General features: G+C 36.5%; 1 protein-coding gene across 1 annotated transcript; it reads right to left on the bottom strand.

Annotated features, from left to right (window-relative positions):
* Positions 1-403: 403 nt before the first annotated feature.
* Positions 404-13,329, bottom strand: LOC122787773 (glucose-6-phosphatase catalytic subunit 1-like). Its single transcript, XM_044054672.1, has 5 exons — positions 13,033-13,329; positions 11,490-11,599; positions 11,092-11,197; positions 8,141-8,256; positions 404-1,560 (listed from the first exon to the last, which is right to left on the bottom strand). The coding sequence occupies exons 1-5, from the start codon at positions 13,260-13,262 to the stop codon at positions 1,049-1,051; spliced, it is 1,074 nt and encodes a 357-aa protein (XP_043910607.1). The 5' UTR covers positions 13,263-13,329; the 3' UTR covers positions 404-1,048.
* Positions 13,330-14,023: the final 694 nt, after the last annotated feature.

Here is a 14,023-nt window from a genome sequence, read left to right as displayed (position 1 = left end):
AACAAGGTGCAGTAATGCTGGCAGCCTTTCTTGGTAAACTGAAAATTAATTTATGAGAATATGTATGTATGCATGTATGTATGTGCGTGTGTATATATGTATGTGTGTGTGTGTGTGTGTGTGTATATATATATATATATATATATATATATATATATATATATATATAGTGTGTGTGTGTGTGTTTGTATAGTAATCTGGTTTACAAAACAGTGAGTGCCATTGTTTTAAAAATATTTAAATTCCCTTATTTAATGTGAGCCACAACAGTTTATTTTCTGTGTATGTGTGTGTGTGTGTGTGTGTGTGTGTGTGTGTGTGTGTGTGTGTGTGTGTGTGCACGTGTGCGTGTGTGCGCGTGTGCGTGTGTGCGCGCGTGTGTGTGTGTGTGTGTGTGTGTGTGTGTGTGTGTGTGTGTGTGTGTGTGTGTGCCTGTCTGTCTGTCTGCCTGTGTACCTGTGTCTCTGTGCACATGCGTGCATGTGCTTGTTGAGAAGAAGTGATTGGGAGTAACCCTCCCTTGAAATTCCATAATTTTTAACATATATGTGATTGTAAAGACAACGAATACCTATGGAAAGACCTAAATGTTTTTTTTCAGGAAGTATGTTTGTCTGCCTGACAAGTTATTTCAGCATGGTTTTCTGTTTCTTGCAAAACTGGCATATGAAAGTTTGTCTAATGGCTATGTACACCTTTTATGCATTCTTTAAACTATGCACTGTCAGTCTCCATTCACACTTCCATTTTGTACAGATCCAATGATTCCATTGATCTGTACTTTGGATGAATCAGATGTTCATATTTTTGCTTGCGTATCATTCCCGTTGTACTGTACCACAACCCAGCAAACTGACCTTTTCAGCGGTAACAAACCACGAGTATCCAAAAGTAAAAGGTTACTTGCTTGTACATTAAGTCCAGCTTTCTCCTACAACTGACATGAATGTTTACATCCAAGATGAAACTACATTCTGCTACAGTTCAGAGCATGTTATTATTACTGTGTCAATATAGACTGCATACTTCTGCAGTTTTTTGTTCCAAACTATACACTCTTTTTGTTTTCTGTATTTGTGATGTGAGACAGACAGTACGGGATGATTGCTACAGCTGTAAGAGGTACAGCAGCACTCTTGCAGAAGGACAAGAAGTAAAACAGAAGTTCGATCTTAGCTGGTGGTTTGAAGGAATCGAATAAATGTAGAACTATTATGGAAAACACAATGCAACTGAGTTTGAAGCTGAGTCTTTGTCCTTGATTCCCTTTACAACTGTCAACATAAAACTGGGAGTTGAGGGCTAACCCAAGTCCAAAGAGGGTACCCAGGTTCCTTAGGAGGCCAGCGAAGGGGGTTGTGTCGATGTGAATCCACTTGTCATCAGTACACCACCTTTTCGCTTTCTCCACAGACCACAGAAGATCTACACCAAACGCTTTCAGGAAAAGATAAAATCCAAGAGCAAAGACAAACAGGAAGGCAGTTGTGTAGACATATTGCTTCAGGCTTGCCTTGTAGATTAAGTGGAGGTGATTAAAGGCTTCTGCTACTGCCATACCTGTAAATGGGGAAAAAAAATCAATGTAGTACTCATAACTTATTCAACATTTAAGTTGTTTCTTTCAGTGTGCTGCTACGTATCTCATATTTAATTCTCAGTTTGCTTACTCTGCAAACCCTAAACCCATTGCAAAATAATACAAAGGTATTTGCACATGGCTTAGGATGGATATTCAGAATGGTCTGCAAACCGTACCTCTCAACTGTCCTGATTTTCTCAGAACATCCAGATTTTTGCCTCATATTTTTAGGCTGATCCTCATAAAACTTGTTTTTCCGAAAAATCACTCAGGATTGAAGTCACTAAATAATGACATACATTTGAGTTTTAGACTCCATATCTTTCAGAAAATGAATGCTAACACAACTCCTGTTATTCTAACAACTTTCTAAGTTTATAAGACCAATATTTAAAATCTGTCCCTATTTTTGGGCCTTTGTCCCCCCTCCCCCATTATTTTAGGCTTTCTCCAGGTTTTTGTGCTAAGAGTTTGAGAGGTATGCTGCAAACATAGCAATAAATACCATTAAAATGAATTGCAGTTATTTATCTTTCTGCTTGAAAAGGGTTTTATTACCATCATTTGCTTAATTCAAGAATGCAGAATTGTATGCTGACTTATTGATCAAAAACAAATACTCCATCCCAGTACAACAGGTGCAACAAAACCAAAAAGCAGTGTTACTTGCATGGAGCAAGAGCTGAAAGATATGCACATATGGTACATGGGCTTTGTAACAATGGCATAATATGGTACATGGGATTTGTAACAGTGGATCATATGGTACATGGGCTTTGTAACAATGGCATAATATGGTACGTGGGATTTGTAACAGTGGATCATATGGTACATGGGATTTGTAAAAATGGCATCATATGGTACATGGGATTTGAAACAATGACATTGTATGGTACATGGGATTTGTAACAATGGCATCATATGGTATATGGGATTTGTAACAAGAGCGTCATATGGTACATGGGATTTGTAACAGTGGCATCATATGGTATATGGGATTTGTAAAAATGCCGTCATGTGGTACATTGGATTTGTAACAATGACTTCATATCGTACATGGGATTTGTAACAATGACATTGTATGGTACATGGGATTTGTAACAATGGCATCATATGGCATATGGGATTTGTAACAATAGCATCATATGGTACATTGGATTTGTAATAATGGTATCATATGGTACATGGAATTTGTAACAGTGGCATCATATGGTATATGGGATTTGTAAAAATGGCATCATATGGTACATGGGATTTGTAACAATGACATCATATGGTACATGGGATTTGTAACAATGGCATTACTAATTACCTCAATCACAGAGACAATGCAATCAGAAATTAGTATTCTGGATTTCAGATGGGTAGATTCGGACAATTTCAGAAGGTGTGAATGTGAAATTTTAGAAAACAGTCATGAAGGTTAGCCAGCTCTGTGGCTCCGACAGAAACAAAATCTTGATGACTTACATACTGTGGGTTCAAGTACTGGTCCAGGCAGTTGAGGAATTAAATAACAAAATATGGAATGAACAGCCAATGCCAGCTTGCACATTCTGGTGAGGAAATGGGACCTCCCACTGGTAGAAGAGCCATTAAGTGTCCTCCAAATGCACTGGGACTATGGAACACAAACACAGCCAAGTATTGCTTGCAGTGCAGCCCCACACTGTGAGTTTGTGGAAGCATGCAGTCATTCTGAATTTGCCCCATTGTTCATCGCATATTAATTTTTGGTGAGTAATGGGAAGGCTGAAGGCAAGGCTTGGTGCATAAAAATTCTAGCAGCCATTGAGGATGACACTGTACCAAGACTACCCTTGACATTCCCACCTGGCTTGTAGAATGTGAGGTCCCCCATATTGGGTTCCCCCTTCCTTTGGCTGGCTAGCCCCACCTCCATGCCAAAGTTGGGTATGTTAGTCACAGGAAGAAGGAGATCACAAGACACAAGTGATAGTTTTTGTGCCACTTGGCCCCAAAGCCAAGATTATGAAAAAGACATGACGTTTCTCTGCAAGAAAAAATAAATTTAATTTATTGAGAAGAAAACAGTAATGGGTCTGGTATTGATAGTGGATGTTGTAGACAGGAGTGTAGGTAAACATACTCCAAGTATGGCACTGAATGTGGTTTTTAAACTTTATTTAATTTGTGTGGATCCTAACTGATTAATTGCGGCTGTGATCACTTTAATCTGACCCCCTTCTTCATTTTTTTAGGATAACATTTTTACCAGAATTAGCAGTACTAAAAATAGATCTGTCCATAAATATGCACTGTTTTGACCTTGAGTGGTTGCTGCCCTTGGGCTGCTAAATTCTGGTAGGCAGAGTGGAAACTGATGTATGCACACTTCAAAATTCCTGGTTACAATCCTGGTTGTATGACGTCTGTAAGGAAAATGGTGAAGTTCTGCAGATAACGTAAAAATTCATGACAGACTCAATTGACAAACCATAATATGATAAATAAAAATAGATTCTAGAATTATTGGTTAAATGCTGTAAAGCAGGCCAGTAAGAATTAATTGTAAAATAATGTATCTACGAAACAATCAGAGAAGAGAGAAGATAACTGAAGTAGAAGCAAACATGTGACAAGACGAATGGTGGTAGTCATATCAGGGAAGAAGTCACTGGGGAAGCAGCAAAGAAGCTTTCAGAATATAGGATGACATTTCATTAAAGGCAGCCAGTAACACACTACTGCGTTCTGTTTAGTGTAAGATGACAGGATAAAGGCAGTTTATATTAGGGCAATGTAGTGTAGAGTATGTAAGAGAAGAAAAGTTTGGGAAGACTCGGGCAATTTAATAAATGAAACTTGAAGGGAAGGTAAAGAAGGAGACCATTAAAGAAACATTTAAACAATTCAGTGGAAACACACTGCTATCTTTAAAAGAAAAAAATATATATATATATTAGTATAAGATGACACACACTGAACATAAAAATTGGATTAGATGGCTTAGGGGAGATGTGAAGATTTTTCTTTCAAATTATTATCTAGCAGAGGAGTTTTAAAGAAAAATGGTAAAGTCAAAACTACAGTGTGCAGAGGTGTAATGATTTTCTGGAGGGTAGAAATGAAGCTGCTTTATAATCTGTACTTGTATCTTATTGCTTCCACTAGGAGTGGATGAAAATAAATGCACGGAGGATTGGAATCCCCAAACTGCATTCACTGAAAAAAGGTTGAAAAAACAGTGTATTTTTGCAGGTGAAAAAAAAAACACACCCCAGAAATTATATATACCAACTCCACAGTCGCTCCAATTCAAAGAAGGGACAAATTCCCCAAAAAAGGGCTTCACTGCCAGCACAAGTCACTGACAATGACTTTCTATGGAGGGACTTTGATAGGCTGCAGGTTTAACCTTGGGCAACTAAAGCTCAAGAGTCCAATCTTCATCCACCAGTAAGGTACCATTATCTATTAGATAGCAGAACAGACAGATCAAATGGGCCAATATTTTATTATCTAGCATCAGTCTACATTTCTCTATTCCAGTAGCCTGGTTATAATCATATTTTCAAAAACTCCTTATCTTTCTGGTCCAATATTCTCATTCACTAATACAGTATGCACTTTGAGTTATATCTGGTTCAGTGTTTTTGTTCCTTGCATTCTATAGTGATTACCTCACCTAATCAAAGTACTGTTGATTTTTCATTTCAAACATTTTGTGTGTTTTTTTTTTTTTTAAATATGCTGTTTAAGTTGGGTCTATCACTCTGTCAGTCAAAGTTTTGGTGAAATTGAAGTGTATTAACCCACCTCCTAGTTCGTGCAGGAATGGGTGTGCCCGTCGTGATTGACATACCGGAGGGCGGGTATTAACAACGGCAATGTGCCATGATTGACACGCAATGCAAATGTAACGGTCAAATAAGTGCAAATAGTAAATATGTAAATGATAAACAGGTCAAATAAGCACAAGTAATATTGGACGCTTTTCTTAAAATATTTTCATTCCTTTTAGTTAGAAATGCCAGACTAAACTGGCTGAACATCTCACAGTTGTCTATTAATTTATTAACTTGTTTTTATTAATTTAGTTTAAACTGGAACAAATGCAGGCAGATGATGGTAGACAGATGGATATCAGTACGGCAGTCTACAGGGAGATAAGACTGCAGTTCTGTGTGGGAGCAGGGCCAGTTGTTTACTCATACAACTGTTTTTCTCAGAAACTAGAAGAAAGATTTTTTTCTGAATTGTTCAATTTCTTGGCTTAAGATGATAATGAATGTTCTCTACTCATCTCCAAGGAATATTGAGCATCCTATATGACTTGTGCTTATTTGACCTTTTTACCATTTAATAGTAATACTTAATAATCAAATACTATAATGTTTAACAGGCACACTCATTATGGTGCCCAGTTATCTAGACAAGTATATGTGGAGATCGAAGTACGGACATGACTTTGACACTTTGCAAATCGGGGCAAAAGTACAAAGACAAGTACTGTTTGTACAGTTACATGTGCATGTGAACTTAGGCTAAAAACAGACACCCACATTATTAAGTATACAGTATCCACTGCTTGAGCAGTACTTGTCTTTGTACTTTTGCCCCGATTTGCGAAATAAAAAATGCTTTGATTTGACAGCAATCACATCTGCATTTTTTATGTTATAATGTACAATGTAATCTTTTTTTGTGCAATTAGCTGTTATTTGCTTATGTTTTCTATATCAAGCGGTGGGCGTAGTAGTCAACATGCTCGCAGGCGGGGTTTGGGAGGGGCTTGCTGCTGCGCATCTGGTGGGTTAATACACTTCAATTTCGCCAAAGTTTCTGTCTTAGTTAATTAATTTTATTATAGCCAACTGTATAAAGAATAGTTTTGTTTTTAATTCCAAAAGTACTCATATGTTCATCTATTGGATCATGAGTCTCTTTTTAATATTTACTGTTTGATTTTGATAGTTTTCTGCTTTGTTAACTGCATAATGATTGCACATATACACAGATTTGAATCTTTATATAACTGATTATCATATTCAGGCTGGGTCATAGATGAAAAGGGTTAAAGGGTTACTGGACCAGTCCACCCAACCAGTTGTCATATAATAAATAAATTAATCAGTCTTATTTTTTATATCTGCTGAGTTGTAAATACCAGTATTATATGCAGACTGATGCATCTTTAAATGCCAGTTGTGATGAAAAAGGATTTTCAGACCATGCAGTTATCAAACTGCCTTGTTTACAATTTTTACTAGTAGGGGCAGGCAATGCCCATCATTTGAAATTGATGCTGCACAACACTATTACTGAGCAGTAACAAAAATCTGGATAGTCACGCATACCTCTTAAAGTTTTAGTGAAACAATTCTGGACGTAGCCAAAAATATGGTAAAATATAATAATTACCATGGGAATGCAGGTTTCTTAAGATCTTCACAGATAAATAGCCTAGTAAGTACCTAATAAAGGGGGAAAAAGGCCCACTGTTAAGAGTCAGATTTTAAGTATTGCTCTTATAAACTTAGAAAGTTGGTAGAATAACAGAGTTTGTATTAGCATATATTTTCTGAAGGATATGAAGTCTGAAACTCAAATGTCTGTCATTATTCAGTGACTTCAATCTTCAATGATTTGCCAGAAAATTACCAATTTTATGAGGGACAGAGCAAAAATATGTGGCAAAAATATGGCCATTCTACAGAAATATTGAAAGTCGAGAAGTATGATGTGCATTATATCAGGGTCTCATCTTTTACTGTGCTGTACTCTGATACTGCAGTTGTTAAACAGTTGGAGTTCAACACATCAGCCAGCTTAGAGTTTTATCTGAAAATAATGAAGTCACTAAATACTGACATACATTTGAGTTTCAGACTTCACATCCTTCAGAAGACGTATGACAATGCAAATCCTATTATTCTAGCAACGTCCTAAGTTTATAAGAGCAATATTTTGTATTTGCCTTTTGCCTTTGTCCTCCCATTATTTTAGAATTTGCACAGATTGCTTCCACTAAGAGGCTGAGGTACACCAAGGTATTTGCTGTTTTGTACTGTTGCCTGTGAAACTATATTAGCTGTCACTCCTCATCTCACACCACGGTGTCATACTGTAATCACTCCACCAAGAGCACATCACTGCACTAATGTCATTATTGATGGCTTTTATATATTGATATTTTTTCCTTACTGTCTGTCAGTTTAAACATTTTTTTTTATAAAGCAGAATTTTATAAACAAGTTATCCAACGAAACTGGCACAAACAGCATAAAAATATGACATCGTTGCACAAAATGGTTCTGCCCTACTATAAACTGAGAGTTCTGTTTTCATCACTGATAAATGCCAAAATGCAGGATGTGTAAGAAAATGGTACAGTTAGTGACAGGTCACTCATAGCCTTAAGTTAGTCAAATTGTTCTTACTGGGGTTTCACAATGTTAGTGTTCAAGGAACATGTGCAAAATGCTATGCCCTGCAGGGAGTCTGAAACAGGTAGTGTACAGTTTAATTTATACTACTTTTTAATAAGATTTTATATCAGCACGCTACAGAAAAAATAAATACACTCTGACTGACCTGAAATTACCCCTGTGATGACCTGGTGAGGGAAATGAGCTGCCAGAAATATCCTGGACAAACAGACACAAATCTGCACTCCCCAAAATCCCATCCAAAGCAGGCTGTGAGTGCACCTAAAAGGTAAGAAAAGGCATCCTTAAATGCACAGAAAGGGTAGTCATTTGGTATTGCAGTTTATACATTGTGCATAATCTCTTCATAAAAAATTTATATTGGCTGGATACTCTTTAGAATTTACAAACAGATATATTTATTTATCTATTTATTTATTGACATTTGATTACCTTGAAAGTCTGATTTGGTAGGAGCCCATTTTTAGTGGAGGCACAAGGAGAAAAGCTCGAAAGTATTACAAAACATTTTAAGAACAATAATTTTACAATCTTCAAAAATAATTCAAAAAACATCTACAGTTTAAATAATTGTACCAAATTAGACAAAATATGAAAACTCTGGTTAAAAATAGATACAAATTATATGACAATGTTGTTGCGTCTTTCGGCTTTTCCCGGTTAGGGGTCGCCACAGCGGAACTCTGGTCCACTAATGATCGGCAGTAGATTTTTATGTGCCGAGTTGCCAGCCCTGATGCGCAACCTTCAACGAAGGTACGCCCATTTACGCATGTCTCCAGACAGAAGATGCTCTAGCTGAGAAACGAAAGGGAAACCACAGCACCACCACCGCAATTATATGACAATGATTTAATATTTATAGAAATTTTAGACAGTTTATAGAGAAATTAAATGTGAGATAGTGTAATACAAACAGGAATTGTAATGTGAAGTGAGAGAAAAGCTGGGAGAGACAGTTAATAAAAATAAGGAAGTGGGTGAAGAAGGGAGAGTAAGGAGGTGTAAGGTATAAATAGGTATTTGTTCACATTTGAGGATATAGTTTATACTGGTGTTGAGGAAGAACAGAGCCAGCTTTTGGCTAGGAAGTCTTTCAGAATGGTGTTGAAGGATGGGAGGGAGGGTACTGACCTGATGGGTACAGGTAAAGAGATCCAGACCTTAGCAACATGGTTAAGACTGCTATAGATCTAAAGTTAGTGATGTCCATTGAATTTCCTCCTTATATAGATATAGATACAGATACAGACACAGGTATAGATATACATATACATATATATATGCATATAAATACATGCATAACCACATATTTGTATACTTTTGATATTGCCCTGGATTTGGTTATACTAAATAAAGGTGGTTTGAGGTTTTGTGTGGCATAACTACCCTCCAAAAAGATTAGAACACGAAAATGACACCGGCGTGTGTTTGTGTGTGTGTGTGTGTGTGTGTGTGTGTGTGTGTGTGTGTGTGTGTGTGTGTGTGTGTGTGTTTGTGTGTGTGTGTGTGTGTCTATGTATTATGTTATTTTAGTGCTGTATTCAGCAACTCTTTTCATTGTGATGAACTCTTACATGACAGACCTAAGAAAATTAATCGTAATAGCTCACTTACAATGATAATAAAATGATTTGTCTTCATAAGAGGCCACCAGACCACAAAGTTAAACTAATGTGTTTAAAAGACTTCATTCTCTACACTGTTAGGTAAATTTGTATCTTTAGTAAAAAGTTGCCTACCTTTAAGTTTTAGGTCGTGAAGACTAAACACAAGGCAGACATTTGGATTTTCTGCAAGTCACAGTTAAGCCATGTATTTGCATTACTTACTCTTTATATTTCAAAATGGTACAAATCATACAAAAATAAATAACTATATGGAACTTGTATGAAGTGCTAGGGGACCAAACAACCCAAGATACCTAAAACCGGAAATGCAGTTAAGTTGCATACTATTCTTCTATAGCAGAAACAATTTCATAAATTTATTTTTGCATTATTTTGTTCTTTTCTTTGATAACAGAGTGAGGCCTGTTAGATGTTAGATAGAAATGCCTGCTTGCACAGGATATGTTGTAATTTTTTTTTGTCTACTTTAATAATGAAATTAATAGTCAAGTTTGCTCTATTTCAGTATAAAAAGTTCAACATTTTTAATAAGTAATTTGAAACTCGACAGTAAAACAGTTGCCCTGCAACATACATGTGCATAACTCTACAGCTTACAAGCTTGTGAAAAGTTCTGTGCAGAGTCAAGAAAAAGGGCAGTGTGGATTAGTTTGAGCTGGGTAAAAATGTTTGCCCATACACAGCCCTAGCATAATGTACTAGCTAGGCATACTGACTGAATATACAGTATACCACGGTGTCCTACTATCTCGCATGCCAAATGAATTTTCACAGCTGAGAGTTTTGGAGTAAACAAACAATTAGCATTTTCTTATTCAATACCCATTAGCAGGTAAATATAACCTTGTAGATCATAACAAGCAAGCAGCAGCAATGATGTTTCATTTCCAGGTGGATAACTGTATGCAATGATAAATTCCTTGGCATGCAGTTATAAAGCTGCTGCATTATTAATATTACTATTTATAAAATTAGGGATACTATTTTGTCAAACAAGGTTGCTACAGAGGGGAATTTCATTTTCTCTGACCTTGTAACACCACATAAACTATATTTTTTTATCTTCGGTAATCACCCAACTGTTAACGCTGTGGTTTTCAGCAGATTAGGCGTTAACAAATTTACCTTGGAACAATTGTCATAAATTCTTAATTTTCATTGCCTGTGTCAGCTAAGGAACGAAAGAGGAGAAACAAATTTATTCTGAAGTATGTAGTGACCAGTTAAGACAGGCCTGAATATGATGTAATTAATTATGACATACTGTGCAATATGGATGCTAGAGTTTACATCAAGATGAATTTCGTTTGGCATATGGCATTTGAGCAGCACATAGCCAAAATGGCAGCAGTGCTTTTTCTTTCCCAACTGACTTGACCACCTGTCAGTGTCTTACAGTATGTCTGACACAGACCCCATATATCTGTGAGCACTACTCAGCGAGGTAACCGTTTCAGGCACTTACCATTTCTTGAGCTGTTGCTGCTGTTTCTGAAGCAGGAGGGTTAGAAGTGCAGTGACCATCACATAGTAAACTCCCGCTGAGCCCATTGCATGACCAGAGGGACTTCCTGCCAAAAATTAGATCGAGGTTAGTAAAACAGTAAACTTCTCAAAAAAATAAAATAAATGTATGAATTTTTGCTTTAATTAGTTTTTTTTTTGCAATGTAGTTAGAGTTGCAGTATATTTACTTATTTCTTCTATCACTCCCAGTGTTAAGATCTAATGAAGCTATTTCATAAATATGGTAATTTGTTACGAATAAGGTGATTCTGCACAGATATTACTGTCAGAGGACATGTTAGTTTTCTCCTGTAAACATTTATCAGATAAGCTACAGAATACATTTCACGTTCTTACCTGGCCCAGTTTCACATGTAACTGGGAATTGCTCAACCACTGGGACTGAGGAGTTGCTGTAGAAGGAGGTTTCATGGACCCACCAGTATGGCCTTTGCCCAAAGAGGATCCTACATGAAATGCAATATAAAGTGTAAATATTTATGTACTGTAGTTTTGCATGTATTGGTCAAGTCTAATACTGTTTCATTAACATTCACATAAAAAAAGAAAGTCCAAATCTTGAATTAGCTATCTTGTATCACTGCAGAGGAAACAGAATTTACAAGCAAAAGGCAGGCTTGATATATCTTCTCTATCCAAGCAATCCCCACCGAACTTGTCTTCACAGACATTAAGTAACCTGTCACCATCTTCCATAGCTGCTTACCATTCATATATGCAATTCATAACACCTATTTTCTTAAAATGTCAGATAAGGCTAAATGGCATACAGCAGATTGGCTGTGGTCGCAGTAACAATGCAGCCACTGACAAGACATGGGGTACGATAGTTACAACCCAAGACTGCAAGCTAGGGTGCTTAAGGCATGAGTCACAGTATAGCAACTGATAACGATATTGACCTGCAGTGTGTCTATACAAATTATTCTCAAGATATTCCCATGTATGGATTCCCAATGCAGCCACTGTCTCATATTGTGAGTGAGAATAAACCATTTAACCTGCTTGTGCCTCCATTACAAAAAAATGGGTAAGATACTTAGAATTACAGAGCTGCAAGTGGTAATTTTAGGAATGGTGAGAAGGTATACCTTCAAGTAAGAGAACTTGATGCTTCAAAAACCCTTTTGTGGAGATATCACAGGTAAAATTATATTAAAACCCAGTATGTAGACATAACGCAGTTACAGTTGTGAGGGATGCAGGAAGACAGTGTCAGGTCGATCTCTCAATACAAGAATTTGAAACAGCGAACAGATTAGGTAGGATAGATTGACTTTATCTGTTTTCAGATTATTTATACATGTTGGCTGGTTCAACTAACAAATCACTGTATTGTGTATTAGTGGATAAGAAATGCTTATTCCTTAAATATTTATCCTGCACATAGTTCTAAATTTTTGAAGTTCTTACTTGAGATGACATAATAACCCTTGTAAAACAAATTACATACCTACATATGTACTTACAGATAAGAAACAGAAGTGCCGTATTTAAATACCAAGGTAAAACTTCATACAGCTCAGTTTTTCTTCATAGACAAGTTTACTTATTCAAGAATGGCCCCAATTTCACAATTTAGACATTAGGATTATATGTCTTAAGTAATGTTTTCTATATAAAGGTTTTAATGCATTCTTTAAGCTTTTGTAAATGCACTTTCTCTGCTCCTTATTTTTTCACAATGATTTTGAGCAAAGGAACTTGATAATTTTCTTTTCACATCTGCAGCAAGCAGTAAAGAAATCTATACTTACGGATTTTCAAGCAATAAAACATAGTCTGATCAAAGTCTCAGTTCTCAGTTTTGCTTAGCTAACTTTTCTACAAATAAGAATGGGGAAAAATAACATTTTAGCTTATACGTAACTGTACTCACCATTTAAAGATGAGGTTCAACCAGTCACCAATCACAGCCACCCAGATGAGTCTGATGCCCACTGACTCGCAGAGATGGAACCAGATCGGGAAGAACACAAAGAAGGTGTTTCGTAAATCTGCAGCGAATGAGATGAACAGGAACAGGTTTTGGGAATCCTTGTAGTTGGTTTGAAGGTACTGTACCATCTGAATCCCAGAACTATGGATCAGGTCCATTCTAGATTCCATTTTCACAGCTGCTATCACCTTCGAATCTATAAGCAAGAGAAGGAAATATTTGGTTTTCTGTGTCTAACTGAACTGATTCCCTGCTGGGCTCACAGCTTCATTATATAGTTACAGATCAATGAGCTATGCAAACAGAAGGACACTGATCTTTGGTCTCAAAGCGATGTTTTGACAAAAAAGTTAATTGCCCTCAGAGCTACATCATAGGAGTTTGACATAGGCAGCTTGTGAGTGACCTTTGTAAACAACTTCTGACCAAATAACATAAGGATAGAGGTGAAGTGCTTAATGTAAAATAATGACATTTCTCAAAGTTAGCCTTTTACTTTTACTAGAATGCAATGCAAGCTCCAAATGTGATGCAATTCTTTATTTCTATTCAAATGTTTCAGCAGTAGATTGTCTTGATAATTGTTTATGACAAAGGAAACGACTCTTCAGTGTAAAAACTTCAGAATAAACTGAGGAGCAAGAGGTATACAAGAATGCTTTATGAATGCAACATCTTAAAATGATAGCTCTTAACACTTATAAGTAGCAGTAAAGACATAGCTTCTGTAGCTGTGGAGCAAAATATTACACATTCATTAAGTTGCGAGACAAGTTACAAAATTAGAGTAACCTCATATCTCTTGTTTTTTAATCATCTCAGACCAGTTTTACTTCCAAAATCTCAGAGACTGTACATGATGATTTCACTTATCACAGATAATAGACCCTTTGTGTGTGTGACTATTGCCCAGTCAGCATTCAGCTAGGAC

Source organism: Protopterus annectens, chromosome 13.part0, assembly GCF_019279795.1.
Source record: "Protopterus annectens isolate FY-2018-M chromosome 13.part0, PAN1.0, whole genome shotgun sequence".
NCBI lineage: Eukaryota > Metazoa > Chordata > Ceratodontiformes > Protopteridae > Protopterus > Protopterus annectens.
The sequence above is the reverse complement of the archived record's forward strand: the minus strand, read 5'-3'. Positions and strand labels throughout refer to the sequence as shown.